This window comes from Rhea americana, unplaced genomic scaffold, assembly GCF_003343005.1.
Source record: "Rhea americana isolate MKP2758 unplaced genomic scaffold, rheAme1 scaffold_36, whole genome shotgun sequence".
NCBI classification, from domain to species: domain Eukaryota; kingdom Metazoa; phylum Chordata; class Aves; order Rheiformes; family Rheidae; genus Rhea; species Rhea americana.
The window spans coordinates 6,445,588-6,467,150 of NW_028186490.1; the positions used below are offsets into that span (position 1 = coordinate 6,445,588).

Sequence of the window (21,563 nt, forward strand, 5' to 3'; positions counted from 1 at the left end):
GTCTGTGTGCCAAATAGACAACCAAATGTGTAATTTTGTAAGCACAGCTTTGAAAGTGGAGCTATACTGGAACTTTAATAGTGTTTATTGTGCAGCAGTGTGACAAATGCGATAGTGGCATTTTATTGCAGTTGCTTCAGCAGCAGTGCAGGATTGCTGTGGGGAAGGCAAGGAGGCTAGTGGGGTGGCTCTCCTCTCAGAATCTGTAGTGTTGTAAGAGCTTCCTTGGCCACATTTGCATTGCTGTGACTGCAGAGTTGTTCCAGGGTTTCTTTAATCTTGTCCTCCTCAATTTCTTGTCTCAGATCACCTGAATGGGAGATTGAATGCTAATTTTTAATAGCATGCCAAAGCATAATGACTCCCAACAATTGTTTCAAGATACAGATTTGGAGTAGTTGCTGTTTGAAATCAGTTGCTGTGACTTAAAAGCCTTTCAACAAATATCCTTTAATCCACTGAAAGTATTGAACTGGTAAAAAGCTTGTTCTTTCCAAGAACTGATTGAACAGAATAAAAGCACTTATTTTGTTCAGAATATGTTACAGGAGATGCTCCATCCTTTTTGTCCTTTTGCAGTATGTTTTTTATTAGTTCTTCATATGGGTAAGACTCAACCCTTAGTGTTATAGTTAGTACAGTTAGAGGGCTAGTGAGATACACCTCTGAAAAAAATGTCTTGCAGGTCAGATCTGTAGTGTGAATTCTGCACAGTTGCACTGAAATAAAAGGTTGTGCTTGTTTTATATTGTCTGAGAATCTGACCCACACACCTGATATTTTAGTTACTGGCTTGAAAGATACTTAGGAGGTTTTTAGAGCTGTTGTTCTGTACATTAGTATTATATTCTTTTCTTTGCAATGCACAGATTTTAATTATGCTCTCTCCATCAATACTAGCAGATGAAGGAAAAAGTTACAAATAACGGGGATGATAATTGTCAATTCACTGAACAGAGACTCAAAATCTGCCTTGCAAAACAGATAGGAATTCCTGTAGCAAGGGAATTGTTTGGGGTTTATAAAGGGAAGCAAGTGTTCATGCCCGTTCCAAAATGAGTATAACTACAGGGGGAAAAGGGACTGTATTACAAACTCCAGTATGTCTGGATGCTAATATAGGATGGCTCCAGGATTTGAAAAATGAAGCAATTTCTCCCTACAAGCCCTTGCCTGAGCTGTTATTTTTAATTTCCTGGGTTTATATACTAAGACTATATGGAACTGTGATATGAAACATCTAGACTACTCGTTTTAAGGTGGTGTTTTCAGTGGACACTGTACTTCTAGAAGAAATTGCATCTTGCTGGAAGCATTTTAAATCTTCCTTAACAATGGCATGAAAGAAATTGAAATCATGTCCTTTGGATGTTTTAGAGTATGTGTAACATTAAAGTTGTTATACCTTGAATCTAGCATTGCTAAAGATGCTTTTATCTTGACTCCTGGCTTGCTTAGAGCACAGGCAGAACAAGTATATACTTGTTCGTGGAATATGATGCAGGCTCTGTTTCTTTGAACACAAAAATGCTGTAGTATATTCAGGGCCTGAGATTGCAATACATTTGTAGGTGGTGAATTTTGACAAGCCTTTATTCCAAGATTCTAATTTTGCTGCCTCAGAACCTCATTATGCCACTGACTTGCTGGAATAAGGCCTTTTTAAATTGATGGTTTAATAAACTTTTCATGAAGACAGGAACTACTTGATGAGAGAGTAGTTTTTTTTNTTTTTTTTTTTTTTTTTTTTTGGTTTTTTTTTTTTTAGTGATCAATAAAGAATGAACTGCTTAATAGTATGCTTTACTGTTCACGGACTGTGGCATCACCAGCAACATGTTTGTTACAGAAAGTACTTGTGTGTTCATCACAAACAGTTGTCCTTTTGTCAGAGACTGCTTAAAATAGTTACCTGAATTAAGAAGACTGCACAAAAGACCCATTGAATTATATTTCACCTCAGGACTTGTATTTTCATCTTGTAGAAGTTTGTGTAAGCTTTGAACTAGCTGTGACTCCTTAAAAGATTCTTCAAGGGTCTCTGCAAAATAAGTAAACAGATACCTGAGTTGTAACCTCTCCCTGCAAAGGGAGTGAACATACATCCCTTATGAAATAAACTGGTGGTAGACTTCATTTAAAATCTGATTATTTACAATGGACATTCTGAACACCTATTTCTCTATACTGGAGTTTCATCCAGTCTTTGCACTGGCCTCTTAATATTCTGGGAGACAGTATACCTGCAGTAGAGTGTATAAAGTAACGTTGCAGTACGTTAAAATATTTTATGATTGGTGCTAGCAATAATAATTCATGTGAGTTGCCTATATGAGTTTGAGAGCCTTAATAGTGGACCAAGCATTAAAATGAGCTACTTACTATTCTGCTTTCTTTTTGGTATAGAAAATGCCAAATGTAAAGGCAGTTATTCCTTTTCTGTCTATTACTGGATGTGTGTGGATTTTCATGTTGACAGTCTATTGTACGGATTTGAGATCCATTTTGAAATGTGTTCCATCATGCTACAGAAATTGGAGAAAATAGTACTCAATCTAGCTGGGTAAAGGTAGTTATAGTGTTAACTTTCTCGTTTGTTTCATTTGCAGCTCCCAAGAGATCCTTTTGTGTACACTTTCACTTTATTCTCTCCTGCATTCTGTATGTCTGTCTCTTCAAAGACTTATTTCCTCCTTTTAGTTTTGATGGACTATTCAAGTCCTTAATATATCCCTGTTTAGTTTTTATGTAGACCTTTTCTCATCTTTTGTCTCTAATCTTCATCAGCTCCTCCTGTTTTGCCACCTTTTAGGTTTCCTACGGTATATCATGCTGCCCAACAGATTGTCACTATCCAACAGCTTGATCATCTGACTATCTTAAAATGCTGACACTTTTCAGGTGGTTCCTGAATCCTGTTGCTGTTACAATCTTTTGGATGGTTGACCACCTTTGTGTAAAGCGGAAGAGCTGAATCTGGACACGAAGCATGCCTTTTCTTGTGTGTTGTGTGGAATTAATATCTTACACAGATAAATGCTTTTAGAAGAAAAATACCTAAGCTAATTGTGGATGCTATTGTCAAGGCATTCAGAGCCTCATTCTGCATGGTAACATGTTCACTTGTTGTCATGGAAACCAGGTGTTTCACTCCTTGTGCCTCCTCGATGGCTTTGACCACTTCCTGTTAAAGCAAAGGTAAAGTATCATAGATTGACATCTGAGTTATGAATAACAGTAGAATGAAAAGATTAAAGATTGCACTCTTCAGTCTCTGAAATGGTTGAAATGCTGCCTGCTGCAATGTGAGCTGACTTTTTTTCTTTGAGGTGAATGAATCTTCTGATCAGAGAAAAATTTCCCTCCTCCCTGTCCCCTTAGCACTGATCATATGTCTTGCCAGTTTAAGGCTGGTCTAATTTACCTGGAAGTACTTACATATGTTCTTACTGTACGTGTAATTGTATTTTACCTAACAGTTTTAGTTTGATCTTACTTTAGTCTTTTATTCAAGCCTTTAGGTTAGCAAAAATTTAGTTACACTTTATCAAAGCTTGTGCAGATAGTATCTATATATTTTATCGCTACCTCAAAATAAGAGCACACTGATTTACAAGAAATAGAAGTCTGTTCTGATATGCCACCAGTGCCTTCTGAACCAGATGATGAAATTTAGCCATCACTTTATATAAAGCAAGCTCCTTAAATCTTTTTAATGGTTGACTTACCTGACAGATTTGTGCTATATTTGTGATTTTAATTTGAAGCAAATATGTTTATGGAAGTACAGTTTTACATACAGTGCTTGCCATTTGTTAAGCCCCACTTGAGTAGGATAAAATTTGATACATGACAGTTTAAAAAAAATAAAAATAACAYGTGGTGTTAGTTTCAGTGCCACATCTGTGGCTGTGGAGAGCACTCTGCTTTCCTATTCCCCTTCCTTCAGTTAGTATTGAGGCAGACTAAAGGGATTTTGTGGAAAGCTTTTATGTTTTTAATATGAATGGATGTATATGCTGTTCAACGTTTAATCTCCAGCTATGTGAAAAAGCTTTAAAAATACTTGAGAAAGAGATAATAGAAACATAGCAATAACTCTCATACCTGAGATCTGTTGTGCCGCAAGATTGATGCCAGCAGCCGATTTGCTTCTCCACAAACACCAGGATGGTCATTAGCGTTGCACCACTGCACAAGTCTATTGAGCAGCATGGGGTCTTGACCCAAGATTTCAGCTGCATCGGCTGAAGAGGAAAGCATGATCAGGAAGCACTTAAAATCTGCCCCCAAACCAGCTAGGACCATTTATTCTAGCCCAGTATTCTTTAAAAGCCATGACTAAAACATTGGATTTCAGCATTCTTGGAAATCTCCCTTAGGAGTGCCAGTTGTTTCAGGACATGTCTTGGAGGTCAAGAACAAATTAAGCTGCTTCTGTAGACCTAGCCCTTTTATACCAGAGGCAAGATATTTAGCCCATCTGCACTTCTGAAGCATATGTGAATCTTTGATCTGTGCTGAAGCAGGGCTTAATGAGGGATGGCATCAAATTTTTTAAAATCTATATTAAAATCTTCTTAAGAGTCCTTTTGTTTACTTGCATTTGCTCTTTGTGTGAGAATGAGCTCTTCAGAGCCTGTTCTTGCCATTTCAGTTCTGTCAGTAACGGTGGTTGTTGTAGGTAGCGTGTGCAAAACTGAGTCTTAGTAGTGAATTGCAGCATGTTCTCAAATCTGAGAACACGTGTGTAGAACAGCTTTTTAGGCTGCATTAAAATTTCCTCTGAAGTTCGAAGGAGCCTGTTAAATTACCTTCCACTGTGTTAGAGAAGCCTAGTTTCAGGATTTGGCAGAAATACTAATCTTTGTGGTTGATGCTTAAAGAAAAACTTGCTAAGTAACTTTTCCTAAGGAACTGAAACTCTAATGATCTGCTGTAATTTAAGGTTTGTGCTGCTAAACTGCTCAGTTTGGGAGAAACTGCTCCCAAAGCTCTTAAATGTTCAACTATAAAAGGAATATTGCTAATGCTGAAGATGAACTCTTTAATATCTCATTGGCTTAACACGTGCTTCCACATAAATTTTATTGCAGTTTAATAACACATCCTCAAAGTGCTATGGATCAAAAGTGACTTAAGTGATGGAAATTGGTTTCCTAAGCAAAGGAAAATACTGATACACGGCACAGAGGATTATGGAATACACAGTTTTGACCACATGTTAAGCAGGGATCTAGCCCTGAGAACATTCTGGTAAATACTTACTGCTTCAATGTTTTGAAGTAGTTGATTCTGTACTTAAGACTTTGAAATTAACTCTTGCCTCACCTGGAAGCAAGTTGTACAGTTGTAAGTACAAAAGGGAAGCAAGAGAAAGATAAGGTAGTAATGTGCGTAAGTTAAGCTGTCTTTTTGTAGGAATTGGGTGTTTGCTCATTTAGCCTTGAGAACAACTAGAACAGCTGTTGTGTAAACTGTCAAACCGTTCTACCCCTATCTTCTGGTGGTTTGCAAGCTGATGATATAAAGATTTTGACATTTCTGACTTGTCTCTCGGTTCCCAACTCTGCCAACCAGACTAGTCATAGAACTGAAACTTTTCTTTTTGTTACCTTAATTCTATTTGCAAAAATATATTGTGCTTATAAGATTTAACTTAAAGTTAGGAGTCTCAGGTGGCTGTAGTTGAGGGTTTTCCTTGTTCACTTCATTTTGGTCATCTTGAGCACTTGACTCCTCTTCTCCCCTTCCTAAACGATGATAAATCTTGCTGGTGAAGCAAAAATATGGTTAAAGATTTTAAGAGAAGTTTACATTCCCTAAGACCTACAAAAGGCCTGTAAGCACAATAACTTCTACTTTTTCAATCTTTTTAATGAGTTCCAGGCCTGAAAGAAGATAACTAGAGAGGACCTTCATTTGGAAGCTAAATCAGAGAGGGAAAGAAGTGTAGGCAAAGTGTATATGGTTTTAAGTAGCTGAGAAGTTTGTTTTTGAGTTTTGGTGGGGCGAAGTTGACTTGAAGAACTGATGTTAAGATCCAGAATAGAAAAGGTAAGTTTGGCCAATAAGAGCATCACCCTGCTCCTATTTCTCTGCCCCTGCCTTCCTGTGTGTATTGCATTTGTTTTGAGATGTTCTGAGAGGGGTCAAAAGAGCGCGCACCAGAAGGTCAGTGTCAATAAACCATGCAACTACTCTGGATGTTTCACAGAAGCTAAGTTAACCTTTACTTCTGTTTATGGAGAGAAATGAAAATGCACAGACGCTTCCTTTTTGTTCTTTCCAGAATCCTCAGGGGTTCCACAAGACAATCTTAGAATGATCTGAGAGCTTCTAGCCTAGTTGAATATGTTTGTTCTGAGACAAAAGTGGCTTGTCGCTGCACGGTCATCCCCACGTCACCTCACATGACAAAAAGGCTGTTGTTTCTAGGTCAGATGTTACATGTTTGTCTGAGCTGATCATGGTAATCCAGTTTAGCCCGGAAAGCTAAAAGAGGTGAGAGGATGGCAAATGATACCAATTCAAGAGGTTTGTTCAAAGAAGGGCCTTGACTCAGGTCTCGAGGGGACTTCCTGATGCCTACCAACAGCAGAGCTCTGTGAGACAGAGCCCATTGTTTAATCAGAGTCAGAGGAACAGGAGGACCTTTTAACTTGAAAAATGTTAAATCTCAAAAAATTGTGCATATGACTGAACTTTCAGTTTAGCTGTAAGCCTTTGGCTCTGTAGTAAGGTACAGGTTCTCTGAAACAAGTAATGAAAACAGTTATTGTTAACATCTTAGTGTAAATGAGCTGATAGGTCTAAGAGTATTTTTCCATAATTAGAAAGAACCTACCTTTTCTCTGCTGCAGGTTGCAGCATGTCCAGTGACTGTCAGAGTAATGAATTTACACTAGATAATGCAATTAACTAATTTAGTGTGGACTTGTTAGTAGATGTGTCTTCATGAGTTTCAGGCTGAGTTAATTAAGAGCAATAAGCTATGGCTCATGGGTAAACAGAAAGCAATTAAAGGTGGAAGACTTTGTGCCCACAGGCATGAAAGGATAAACATTATACACCTTTTTTTTTTTGCTCTGCCTTTTGATACCTGTATTGTTTCAGATTCAGAAGTTGTCTGTTTAGTGCAAAATTTTGACTTTCTTTGTAGCAAGATATGGTAAAAAGATACAGATGTATTTAATGATTTCATTCAAAGATAGAAAAGACTAAGTTTCTCTATATCTTGCAGTGTCTTCTGCAGTGAAATACAAGTAGAAGCTTTTTATTGGACTGGAATCATTGCCAATTAATATAAGAGCTCTAGATCTTCATTTAGTATCTTACATAATCATTTGAAAAGGAATGCAAGCTGCTGTCAAATCAAATGGTTTAAATCACTGCAGCATGGAGTATAGAAGAGAATGAGCTTTTTTTTCCCCCACCTTGTATTTAACTAAGTTCATGATTATTTAGTACTTGTTCTGTACCAACTGTCAGTTTCCACCTCAAAATGATCATAACTTTTTCTGACTTACTATTCTTGCACATCAATGTGATATATATTGACTAGTGTTCTAGAGCTGTTGCTGTGGTGATTTGAAATGATTAGGATATTTTATGATTAAAAAAAGCATTTGTTTTCAGATGTTATGCAAGTCTTGTAAGAATCTGCTTGTCTAAGAATGAATTAAAATATTTTAGACCTTAATGCAATTGTAAGGGGTTTTTGTGCCCAAATAGTGCACTTTGGTTTTTCAAAATGCAACTTTATACATAAAATGAGTATTGCTGTATTTGCATGCCTCTCTCCACGTAAAACTGAAACATGAAATACAAGTAGGTAAAACCATATTTCAAGGCCCAAAGTAGATTTGACGTTAGAGGAAGTAGTAAGATAAACCTGGGAGCATGTGTATGGAAAGACTGGATGACTGGTAGAAATCCATTTCTCCTCTCTCAATCCCAACTCCATTTCATCCTTTTACATTCTCCAATTCTGCTATTCATTTGCTTTTCTGCTCTTTGGCTCTGTAAATCTTTAGTCTGCCTCTCTCTTCCATTGTACTTTGTTTTGCTGGTGTGTCTCTAGCAGAAAATGGCTTCCTTTAGGCCTTTGCCATTTCTCAGTGACTACTACAGATTCTTTCATTTAGTTCTTTTCTCAATTATTCATCTATTTCTGAGGTTAGTGAGGAGTAGAATGGAGGACTTGAGGCATCACTCTCATCTGTTGCAACATCTCTCCAGAGTGAGTGGCGTTAAGTTAGCAGAATAATGAGCCTGTTGTCACCTCACACATCCGTTGTCTTGCAGGGTCAGAGAAGGAGGAGAAAGGCTAGGTGACATTAGCAATTCCCTACCTTGACCATCTGCCAACATTCGTAGTGTTCCAAGAAGTTTAAACTGCACAGGAGGCATCTCTGACCTCAGAAGTGCCTGAATTCGTTCTGCCACACCTTCCTCCAGCATCTGAACCTTGTTAACAACTAAAAAGGGGAACCAAGAAAAAGGATGTTAATTTGGAGGTCAGTAGTTGACACAAGCATCTGAATGTACTGAGATGATATAACTTGTTTTGAATGTTATGCTCTTAACACTAGCAGAAAGTCTAACTGAACAGCACTCTGACATGAACTTGGAATAGCGTAACTGTTTAGGTCTATCTTTTGAACTAAAAACTTCCTAGGAACTGCTGTTGCAGTATTTTGCCTACTTTTGGTCTTAGTCCTGCCTAAAATGAAGTGCGTAAGAGGATAAAGTAAGCATTGTTGTTTCTCTTTTTTTTTCTAACCATAATAGATTATCCATCCACCCACCAACCCGCATTAGCCAGGTTCTGAAGGCTTTAATGTCCTTGCTTGTCTTAACTAAACTGAGAGGCTGAAGTGACTTACATAACCTTATTTCTTGACAATTAAGTTTCTTTTTGTATTTGAGCTCACTGATCCTGTGTTGTTTGTGCCTTTGCTTCTATGATTTCCTCTCCTTCTAAATCTTATGTCTCTGCACCAGCTCTTAGCGCAGAAATAATAATCTGGGAATAATCAGAAACTTGTCTGGAACAGTCCTAATGCTCCTTAACTCTGCTACTAAAAATTGCTTCCTCCCAGGGCAATTTTCCTCCAATCTTCTTTATGCCTTTTCTTGAGAAAGTAAAATATTAGGCAAGGTATCTATTCTGTCCCCTTTTCCTTCTTTTTGGCAAATTGAGAAGCAGACACTGTTAGGTAACTTGTTCTTAATCTTTTTCTTTTTCTCCTCCAAGTGGCACAAACTAACCTTTTCATAAGGACTCTCTCTTTTTTAAGATCACTATTAGAAATAAAGGCATCCCTTGTCCCCCTCTGCAAGTGCTGGAACATATTTAATTCATTTCTAGCTTACTGTTTTAGATTGGCACTCAGGAAGCATTTCTTTCTAAATGGCAGGCTGTGCATTCTTGTATATTGCTAGAAGTGATAATACTGTTATGAACACCTGACTTCATAGCTTCCATACTCTGATATTTGTGTTTAAGAGTTGATGAGGAAACGCATAGTTGAGGATGAGGATTTTGAGATCCAAGTCCTATGTCCACATTATAGTTGTTTTAAGTTGTGCTTATTTTGTTTTGTTCATCTTTCTTTTCTAAATGCTTCTATTTCTTTAATTGACTTCTTTCATGCTATATAGATTTCTTAAGTTTGTGTCCTCAAGGTTTGGAGTTTTTCCTATTTTTTATTCTGACTCTATTTGCTAAACTTCTGTGGAAGAAACATACATTTTGAAAGATCAGAGATAGTTTATAACTGGCTTYGAACAGAGCAGATCAGCAAAATGGACTTTATAGTGCAACACTAATATTTGATAATTAAGAGTTCAGCCTGTTAAAGTAGAATTACAATGAAGATTAAGATCCACTGGTAGTTATGTATAGCAGGCAGTGAGGTAGGAGTGAAGTGGTAGATTACATCTATGTATATCTGTTTTGTGAGTGAGTTAGGTCTTGTGCTCTCCGTGATCAGCTCTGCTTGTTGCTTTGCTAAGAAACCTCCAAGGAATACCTACGCCTGGCACTGCAAAAATAGGCCTTGGTATTCCTGGGTGAGGAGTGGTCTCTGCTGTGAATCAGAGTAATGCCATTGTCTGTGTATGTTGTCAAGCGAGACTACATCAGAAGTGCTATCTTTCAAATGAGGTTAACTAGTATCTTTGCTGCTTCTAAATATTAAATACCTCATTGTGCATATTGCGAGAGTAGAATCGATGAGAACTGCGCGTAAGACAGCCCCCACTCTGTCTCTATAGAAAAATCCTACATTGACATTCTGATGAAGGTAGTTATGCTTTGCCTGCCTATAATACTCTCATAGTTTCAGYTGGATGGTTTTCTATTCCTGTCTTAATGCTATATGGCACTGCTTTTTGCTGATAAAGAGCAGTTACGTTTCTTACAATGGTCTGCACTTCAGCGCTTGAAACTGCTGCGCTGTTGTCTGCACATCTAGAGACAAACTCGTTTGAAGCTAAGGGAAATGAACTCTCTGTAGGATAAGTACAAAGGGTTAACTAATAGATATTGAAGGGACAGGTGTTTGTGACCAAGCAAAGAAACAGTGAGAGGTTAGCCCTGAAAACTGAAGAACAGAAACTTTACACCAGGGCTCAGTTACTTAAGCACACTATGTTTCTGTGTATTCTACCTTGTTTAATTCAGGGGCAGGTTTACCTCAGTTGGTTAGAGCGGGGTGCTGCTAATGCCAAGATTGTGGGTTCGATCCCTGTATGGGGCTATGTTGAGTGTTGGACTAGATGATCTCCAGAGGTCCCTTCCAACCTTACCATCCTATGATTCTATGACTAATGATAATCTATAACAGTGAGTGTATCCTGGTGTTTTCCTCAGGAAGAGGCCTCTAGAATTAATACTGTAGACTGCACTGGAACCAGAAATACCGGCCATCTGCCTCTTTTACACTGTACTAGCAAAGTGCTTTCCTCTTTTAATTGCACGTACTTCTCTGAGGTGTTTACTCCTGCCTATGTTACAACATAGTTATTTTCTGTAGGCCCTATATGAGTTAGATCTGTGTCCCTGCATATCATGGACAGCTTGTGAAACTAACCCAGACACGCACATACAACTAAGCTATTTTTCAGTATCTTTTAATAGCTATGTGTGTTAGGTTGTACCTGATGTAAGGTAGCTTGCATGCGTGGTAGAAATCTCTGTATACTCTCATAGCACCAAGAAGCATTTGCACAAGTCTGTCTACTATATGCATAGTGGTAGCAATGCGTTAATGCCTTCACAAAGGTAACTAAAATTCACACAGGAGCAATGAGAGAACTTATGATGTGAAATGTTTATTAAAATACTAAATAGGCATGCTGGCTATTGTGATCTCCAGCCAGTGAGGTAACACTGTTTGCCAGTTATCTGCAGGAAGAAACTGGGGTATATTGAAACTTGAAGGAATGGGCATGAAGTAGCAGCTAGCATCTTCTGAGGTATTGATTTGTTCAAAGCAATGACTAAATGTGTGTGTGTGTGTGTGTGTGTGTGTGTATGCACACATGCATGCACTAACACATGAAACTGCTAGATCAGGCTGGCTAGCTTACACAATGAAATTGTCAGTCAACTTCAGGATTTTTATTTTCAGAAAACATTTGTCATGCTCTCATCTGAGTAGCGTTATACAGCAGTGTAAGGACTGTTGAAGGGTGCTATACTGTTAATTCTATATCAAAACATTTTTGGTCCAAATTGTACTTTCTCGTGGAAGTAGTAAATTTGAGATGAGAAGCAGCACAAACAATTTTCTGATGTGTATTTACTAAAGATCACAAGAGTGGAGCTTTTAACTGTGTTAGGCAGGCCAAATTTGCAATGACTATTAGCTTTACAGAAGGAGAATAGCAGATTGTAAAATCCCTATCAGTTGTAATGTGATGTTTCCACCCCACACTATTTTAAGCTATAAATCCTGTTCTATGTTTTTTGTCTTGTACTGCTGTATCCTGTTAACAAGAAATCAATTTCAGCAGCTGGCAATTAGATCACATTGCATGATATTTAGATTCTTAATGTATTTGAGAAGTCCTGATGAATAATTCAAATGCATATGTTTCTGCAAGGGGGAAAAAGGGGTCAATTCTTCCCTCAAGAAAGGGAGACTGGAACTGGTGACTTTGAAAGAGCTACGCTCAGTTGAATGTCCCATTTTTACGAAGAATGATAGTAAGCTATGTCCTCAAACTCTGTACCTGGGATAGCAAGGTTTCGAAGCGCACTGAGTGCAGCATGTTGAACAGAGACATCTCCACTCTCCACATGTTTCTCCAGAAGGTCAAGAAGCTGATGTATGACTCCCACCTGTACCATTCTTGCACAGTTGCCATCTGAAGAAAAAGGAGAAAGCATATAAATGGGAAAGGAGAGGGGATGAAATCAGTGACAGAAATTAGGCATGTTAACTGTGAGCTTAGAGAGCCTTTGCCTTGACTATTTCTCTTTTTGACGGAAGTGATAATGTAGCTCGTGCATTGCTCTTTACAAACTTCAACTCTAGAGAAAAAAGGGGTTGTCAGCCATCTCTGAACTGATGGAGATGCATCCTCTGATAAACCTTAGCTTCAGACAACTTTCTAGGGCCAGCCAGAGATAAATTTGAAGTTTTACCTTCAGACAATTTTGTCTTCAATACTGCTGTGTTTTCTACCATATACATGGTAGAGTACTGGTGGGATTTTCCATTTCTCCACAGGGTGGCTTTAATTTTCTAGGTCTGCTCTTCTGCTGGTCTGAGAGATTATTGTGAGACTGGAGATCTAATACAGCAATGGTGAGTCTGATATTACTAGTTTTGCACTGCTGTTATGCCTTGGATTTGATAAAATGACTTCTCACTAAGTAATTTGCAAAAGAATCACCTAGATTTTTTTCTGCCAGTTCTGAGGAACCCTCTGAAATGAGAGGTCTAGTAGCGATGCACTCGTATGAAGGTGGGAAAATGTGAACTGACCTACAGTTTGTCTGTTTAATTCTGGTGAAGGATGAGCTATACATTCTAAGGAACTACCATTTTGCGCAATGTGCTCTCTGCAGTACTGATTTTCTTGTCTGTATGTATCCCTTTCTCTTTGAGAACTTGCTCTGCAGAGATAACAACCCTTTTGTGGTCAGAGATTCCTTAGCTCTCCTTGATAGAAAATGTGCTCTCTTGAATAGTGGAAGGAAACTCTCCATTATGACCCTCGTCTATCCTGAATAAAGTGTTTTAAAGTTGCCATTTGGTAAATATATAGTTCATTACATCTCAAAAGAAGCAGCCTCCTGACACCGTTTAGCATTCTGTTACTGTTACATTCTTACAGTTTTAATGCTGTTTGTTATAATGTGACAAAAAAAAAAAAAATGTGAAAGATACATAGGAAGACCATGTCTTCAGCTGGGGCAAACAACTATCTGTGGAACTATACAAATGTCTACCAATATAGAATTTAAACAGAAATAACTTCAGGCACTTTATATGGTACTAGCTGTATGTTGAAGATCTGTAGACTTCTAACAGTTAGYGTGTGTACTACTTAGATATGAATGGCCGTATTTAATAGGTGTTAAAACCTATGCTGATCTGAATGTTATTTCTACTCCAGGGATACTCTTCCACATTCCCCTTTGAACTGATGCTACCATTTTTCATCTGTTAGCATTTTTACTGCTGTTACATTTCATCTAGTAGCATATTTTCTGCTGTGCTACTGCATATGCTAAGTAAGAATTTGTCAATTGCTTACAAAATTTAAATGGATATTTTTGAGAAAACTGTCCATCAGCAATAGTTCAAAGTTTACTCATGCAAAAATCTTTTGTTTTCCATTTATGCATGTATTCTCTAGAGGTGATGTTATTGCTTATGATTCTTCAGACAAGTTCTCATACCTGGTCCTAGTCTTGGAGGACAGAATATATAGTTATGTAGTTCTCTTTAGGAATAGGTTATCTGAGAATAAACTATCCTTTTGGTTTGACAGAATTTTACAGGCAAAATACTTTGGTCTTAATATAGACTATTCTTAATTGAAGTTAATTTCTTTCCCTTCCTCTCTTTTCAAGCCAAAGAGTGGGAAAACTTTTTTCCTCTTCTAGTAATATGCAAATAGCAGAATCCCTTAGCGGCTGCCTTACTTTGGTTGTCAGAGCTCCAAATTGCTTCTCTCCCTCCAATGGATTTTTGCTTACATTTTTGCAGCAGAACCTTTAATTTAATGGCTCATAGTTAAAGCATGCTAGGAGCAGCCGCTTCCTAGCTGCAAAAGCTGTCATCCTTTCACTGTCTCAGAAGTCATTTGATGCTGCGATCAGATTTCCATAGGATTTATTTTCGTAGATTAAAGGCTGTGCATACGTCAGTGGCACATACTGGGAACTGAAAGAGATTATTCACTTCTTCTCTATGAAACATCTAATGGGGTTGTGGAGGAGGTGCAGAGAGAAGAGTGAGTGACAAAGCAAGCCATTCAGCTGAATAAATTGAAGATAGTAAGTTTAAAAGCACAGAGAACGTTTCTGTGGCCTTTGTAGAACTGTGGTGCACAATAGCTGATTCAGAACTAGGTAAAAGGCAAAGAAGAATGGAAGTCCAGGAAGGATGTTGGGGGAAGCAATGGAGTGTGTATGATGGATTGTCCTATCTTTTTTCCTTTTTCTGTTTTTTAAAGCAAGCCATTTAGTTAACTCTTCAGATAGAGCTAAGAGAACAATTTAGGGTAATTGAGCATATATTAATGCAAAAGGTGGTCTGATTTTGAGCAGTGCTGCAAAAACTTGTTTTTGATAGAGTTTGCACCTAGTACTGCAGCTTCATTAAGAAAGGAGTGGACCGAAAATGTGACGGAGTCTCATCTGCTGGCTAATTCAGCACAGGCAGGATGCCTTCCAGTTTTTTAAGAATCTCTGTGTTCCTCTGCATGTAGTATTAAGGCTCGTTGCTTTCTGTAATAGGAAAGTGTGAAAGATAAAGCACGTTATGTTGACTCCTTTTTTTGTTTTTATCTTGGTGTTACTGAGTAACCCTCCCTTCCTAAAAGTGACTTAGAACCTAAATTATTCAATAACTATGTTTATTTTTGTATATTTCTAGCAAATGTATTTGGCATGAAACATTCAGTCTCATGTCCAGTAATGTATGAATTGAGCAAAACAAAATATGAAAGTTTGCATACCTGACTACCCTGTTTTTATGACAGTTAAATCCCTCAGATTACTTCAGTATTCTTAGTCTGCCTTGCTTAAAGGTACACAAGTCTCTAGGCTGCAAAAAAGCGGAGAATTTTTGTTTCAGAGACCTGGAGCAATGAAATGAGTGCTGCCTTTTGCTCCGCTCTCTCCTAGCTTTGATGGATAGTAAATAAGCAACCTTACTATTTCTGGTGAAACTAGCAATAGCCAGTTTTTCTATTTCTGTAGTTGCATTTATTTGGATGCAAGCCAGGCACCAGCATTCTGGTGGATAACACCACATCCCTTAGCAAAAATCTTCTGTGTGAACTTACCTGTAGTACTATAAATAGAGAGAATGTTGGAAGTACATATCACTTATTTCTAACTGTAATCCCCAAATAGTGAACTGTTCTATTTCTTTGTTAGGGAGATCCCAATCAATGATGGCACTTGAAGATTGGTGCTACAGATAGTATTTTAAGGTCTTTAAATTGACAATTGCTTTAGGATTTTGGGGATGGGATGCAGATGTCCAGTTCTTGAAGCTTTAATTTTTTCTTATGTAATGTACAAATACAATGTATGAGGGCCACCTAAGATTTTGGAGGTCCTTGGCCTTTCTTAAGCTCATTTCAGGAACAACACGAGATTTAGTAAGTGGAAAGACCTAGGACAGCAGTGTGTGTATTCTGGAAGGAGAGTGCTCTTCATAATGGATAGAACTTGCACTACAAGAAAATTCTTAAGTTTCTTCTATTAATCCAAATGGTTGAAGTATGTACGCAGGTTTGGAATAGTGAGTGAAGTATGGGTAGTCAAATAACATGTCCATTTTTTTCTTTAGCTTATCAATTTTCTTTTAAAGCTGACTTTTAAGCCAGCTCTGAAAATAGTTATGGAAGTTGGGTCTGAACTGACACAACCATAGATAGAGCTACAATAGCGTGACGTTCTTTCACCTACATGTATTTTCTGCACAGGAGCGGTCACAGGTGTATTAGATGGCTTGAGGCAACATATGTGTATGCTTGAAGGAAAGCATGTCAACATGAGCATTAGGTTCCTACAGTAAATCAAAAAATGTGATGTCTGAGCAGAGTTCCCTTAAGGATTATGAAACAAGCTGCAGGTGTATGGCTATTAAGGAAAATGAAAGCAAGGGGGCAGATGGCAATTCCTCTGCTAAGGGGATTTTTTTGTTCCTGGTTCTTTATGTATCTGGACTGTCAATATTCCTTTTTTTTACCTCCAAGAAGCAGAGAGACAATGAGATCTGATGCAGCCTTCACAACGCATGTATCTTCAGCTTGTGAACTCCCCTGGAGCCTCAGCAGGATCTCGGATAGCACCTCTTGCACTCCTGCCTCCACCAACTGCACTTTCAAAGCATCTATAGAGATCACAGTAAGAGCTCACTAACAACTTCTTTGGTCCTTGCCAAAATGTTTAAAACTAGGAAGCTAAATTCTTGAATTTAAGATAGTTTCTTTCCAGGTGTGGTAATTTTTTGGCCTTATTTGTGACAGACCTATTGGTGTTAGGAAAATCCACAGGCAGAATGAGCAAAGGTTCTGCACTGATCTTTGACATTTCTTGTATATATATGTAGTTACCAATATTTTTATTAAAAAAAGAAAATCTGTGCTGCTTTTCTGTTTCAAACCCATATTTTCCTATGGTGTTTATCTGCTATGTCACATGAAAATGGATTGAATGGAATACTGTTTTTTCTCTCTGTTTTTCTTTTCTTTTTTTTTTTTTTTGTTGCCTTCCCTGATAAATTTCCAAGTCTTAATCAGACCAGGATTTCATATGTTCTTAGGGCTTATTTCCGCTGAAAGGGTTGCTGGTTCCATTAAGATTCCACAGCAAACACAGAGTATTCAGCTTACACTATGTACTAGTACCCTGTCTCCCCTTGTCCTCCAGCCAACAGAAGCCTTACCATTTTCTGCAAGTGATTGAAGGACCTCAAAGACAATTTCTAACCTCTCATGGTTCTCTGCTCTTCTCAATTGCTTCACCAGCTGTTCAGCCACCTTTGTCTTGCTTAGAGCTTCCTTAGCTGTATCTGTGTGTATGATATAAAGAAAGGATTTTGAATGTTTCTGTATTTTATTAAATATTTAAAGTGTGTCTTCCTATAATCTGAAGTGACTAGACAGCACTTTGATTTTTGAATGCTTTTCCTATTTGGTTATATGCATTTCTATCTTTATCATTTCTTGTCTCAGTGCTGTGCAAAGGACCATTCTTTTGGACAACAGTGAGGCTACAAAACTGTATTCCATCCCTTGCCCCTCCCTGTGCCTTTTTCACCCTTTCTTCTGTTTTTTCAACACTTTGTGTAATTCCTGTATAATTCCTGTAGCTGTGACCCTATAGTAGCTATCAAATTAATCTTGGCATAATTCCATTGGCTCTTCCGGTTCATCTGCAGTATGATTGTTTAATTTATCCAAATGGTATGTGCCACATGCAGTTTTGCTGTACTAGCATGTTTTCTGCTTTGATTAGATAGATGTTTCCATCTAAGAGTAGATGGTTCTAATCTAGCTGGGATCCTAAACATCTGTAAGATACATGTTTATAAAGATGTGGGTTTTTTAAAGCTCACTGCTGTGTAACAGAAAACRTTTGAATGGAAAATGATATTCAGTAATATAAGAAATCTACAAAGGATGGAGCTGGCAAGATGACTACAAATGTGGTACTGTACCCCCTTCCCTGCCTTTCCCTGAAAAGATATGGGGCAATACATTAAACAGTAGAGTAGAGCCCTGTGTGAAATGTGATAGTATTTTATGTGACCACTCCATGATTGTGTATTTGTAGTACAGAATGCCCACAGATATTTTAATATGAGCATGGAAAGGTAATAGCAGTGTGAGGGTGACATTTTGCTCCAAGATAGGAAAGCATTTACTTACCAAGGTCTGCAAGATTGCATAAGGCCAGTAGATCAACATGGACAAGTGGTTCACTCTCTGCATAGTCTGTTAATATTCGGACTAGTGATGTGATTACTCCTACCTTCACCAGCTCTTCCTGAAGATCCCCTGGTAATAGCAGGCGAAGTAGGTAAAAGTGATTAGACAGGGACCAATTAAATCAGTAAAAAGAGTACAGCTGAGAAGACTTCAGCAAGGTAATCTGTTCCATTTTCACACTTACAATTCTGCAGGTTTTGTGTTCTGGGGTCAGGCTGTGTGAAGCTGTGTTTGTGCATGGAAAGTGTAGATTTAGACTAGAGTTCTATTTTATCACTTAAAAGAACAGACTTCAACCTCCTAATTTTGCTTTGACTGAGACAATTAAAGCATTGTAAATATGTATAAGGGCAATTGATTGATCATCTCAACTAGTAGTGCAAGCAGTATAGGGTAAATACTGATGGACTGTTCCATCCATTAAAGTATCTGAAAATTGAGTAGGGAATAGACAAGGTGTCAGCTTATTTCTCTCAGGTAACTGGAATGGCAACCTATGGCTTTTTTTGACCAAAGGGCAGGTAGATGGAAGGGACTGGAACTCATGATAAAACCCAGTCCAGCGACAGCTCTGCACCGTCTAGGAAATCTGTCTATGTACATATTTTTTGCGTATTTAAGTAATTTTTTAAAAAGTCTTTGTGAAATAAGAGGCTTTTCCTGTACTTGGGCTATTATAAGGTACTATTTGGAGGTGGGCTATTTTAAAGTTCTAGGAGAGTGGTTTTTTTTTTTTTTTTCCTTCTTTTTCTCCCAGTCTTTTCAGTGTTACTTGCTATAAAAGCTGGTAGTCTTTTGGATATATGAGTGCTTGAATTCAGTACGTCTTTGGCGTTTTTATAGACTGACTCAGATCCTTAAGCAGGTGGATATCAGTGTAACTTAAGTGAAGTCAATGAAGTACAGCAGGTCAAAATAAATCTAGTCCTAATTCTAGTATACTAGCAGTTGTCTCCATTCAGCTGCAGAATTTCCTGAGAAAACACTAATTTTTCTTTTTTATAGTTTATCTTAAAATGAATGAAGTCTATCTAAAATGATTTTGAGAATTCTAAGAGCTATGAAACGCAGAATTTGTCAGTGGTTGTTTAGCAGTATTATGACATAGAATTTGAATCAGTGTCTTGGTTTGAACACAGGATTGCAGCTGAAATCAACAGCATGCAAGACAGACCCTAGAAGAGTATTCAGGTGCTACTGTAGGATATAATTGTAATTTAATCAAAAAAGTACTAAAGTTAATTTTACCATGGTGTCTTTATTGCTGATGATGTCTTTATTAGATCTTAGTGAACAGTCATCTTGTCAAATCTGTGCTGGCCTGTGTTCTGACAGAAATGAAGCAGTCTTGCAATATGACCATATGCTGTGGGGATATTGATGTATAGTAATGGTATAAGCTTTGCTTGTGATCGTACTGGGGAAATTTTTTTCAGATTATGTGACTTCCCTCAGCAAATACATCTATCTAATTTGCAGAGGGTTAGTAAAATCTATACTAGGTGCCTGTTGTCCTTGAATTTCACAGGAACAGTACAGAGAGACTAACCTACAGTTTTCTAGAAAAAAACTACACAGGTGCATGCTGGAAAGTGAAGAGAAGGTGAAGTGAAGGTGGAGGAGGAAAGAATAAAAGGTACTGAATGAACGTACTGTATTACCTCCAATATATAATAGCTCTTTTTGGTTAATTGATGAATTAGAAGTCTTAAAACAAACAAACAAACAAAAAACAAACAAAAAGAACCAACAGCTTTGGGGGCAAGTAAAAGAGGAATATTACTTGTGAGAGTGGCTGGCAAGCTGTTTTACCACCCTTTTGGCAAAGTTTGGAGAAGCGAGGTTTCCTATTTGCAAGCCATGGTCCTTAGAAAAGAACTAAGACAGTATCTCTGCGTGGCGTGTTTTCTTTTTTCCTTTTTTTCCCCTCTGATACGCAATTCTAAAAATATTTTGCTTTTATAGATACTGTTACTATTTTGGAAGAAGAAAAGCTGTCCAGGATTTGAGTCTAAGGCAGTTATGGCAGAGTTGATAGTTTGAAATCTCTGAAGCTCTGCTGCTCCTGTGGTTGGAGAACAGAGAATTTTGTGTGTCTTCGTTCTGAGAGAGACATGTTATCTTGAAGGCAAAAATACAGTGGAAAAGCTCATAGTTTAGGTGGTATTTGGGTTATATTCAGCATGGAAGCTGTGAGCTATGTGACTTGTATAACTAACTGGAGATAGAAAGGCATCGTGTATTCAGGTCTCATCAAAAATTGCAGTCCATGAAGAATTTCATAATAATGCCTTATAAAATAATGCTTTACAGCCAGGAAAAAGAGAATTCTCTCTGCTACTTACGGTTGTCATAACAGATGCGGCCAATAGCCCTCCCAGCGTGAAGCAACATTTCTTGGTCTGTGCTTTCCAGCAAAGGTATCAAAGTTAGAATCAAATCTGCTTCAATACACGGCTTCTTCATTTCCTCTGCATGGGTAAAGGAGAGTTGAGTTTTGGCCATACTGAAATCAAAAAATTGCAATTGCAAAACCAATGACTGGTAGCCATGAAACAAAACTCAGCAGTGGAAACACAGAGGAAATGTGCTGTAATATGCCTTGTAGTAATGCTTTAGTACAACATACCATTCTTGGCTATCTCTGAAAGCACCTGGGCTGCTTTCACTGCGCATCGTGGATTGCCTTTCAGGATTTTTGCCAAAGTTAGGAATATCCCACTCTCTCTGAATAGGCTAAAGGATCTCTGCTCTGTAATGATAAGAGTGTTAACAATGTCAGCAGCAGGCTTACAACTGTTTATTTACATGTTGCTTTGTTTCAGAGAGTTTGGGGTGTGTATCTTTGGAATCCAAGGTCCTGATTTAACAAGGTACTTAAAGATTGTCTCAGTTTAAATATACAGGAACACTCTTCTGCTTATATTGCAACAAGTGTCTATCTGGCTATTCTGACTAATTTATGCTGAATTGAAGCACAGGTGGCAAAGCAGAGGAAAACATCTTCATCTTCTCTGGCTATGAAAGGAAGCTTGCATAACACATGGCAAGTGAGGGATTAATATTCTATTCCTGATGTATGGCCTAACAATTAATTTATATGTAGGCACAATACCTTTTATTAGACTAGTAATTAGAGTAGTCAATTCCCTTAGCTTTTTTTTCCTTCAAAAACATGACTAATTTGCCTTAAAATAGTAAATTACCATCTGCCAGGAGATTTGAATAAATGCAGGTTTGACACCTCAAGAGAAATGTGTAGGGATCTTATAGACCACCTCACCAGAACTATAGGAACSAGTTGTTAATTACTGTCTGGCTGATGGAGGCCTTTTTATGCTAAGACACTGACTAAAGGAAGCACAGACTCT

General features: G+C 37.9%; 1 protein-coding gene across 1 annotated transcript; it reads right to left on the minus strand.

The window, feature by feature from the left end:
- Positions 1-176: 176 nt before the first annotated feature.
- LOC146591811 (rap1 GTPase-GDP dissociation stimulator 1-like) lies at positions 177-20,663 on the minus strand. Its single transcript, XM_085312354.1, has 10 exons — positions 20,538-20,663; positions 18,133-18,261; positions 17,148-17,273; positions 16,449-16,592; positions 12,244-12,378; positions 8,355-8,480; positions 4,108-4,247; positions 3,058-3,184; positions 1,913-2,041; positions 177-310 (listed from the first exon to the last, which is right to left on the minus strand). The coding sequence occupies exons 1-10, from the start codon at positions 20,656-20,658 to the stop codon at positions 177-179; spliced, it is 1,311 nt and encodes a 436-aa protein (XP_085168480.1). The 5' UTR covers positions 20,659-20,663.
- Positions 20,664-21,563: the final 900 nt, after the last annotated feature.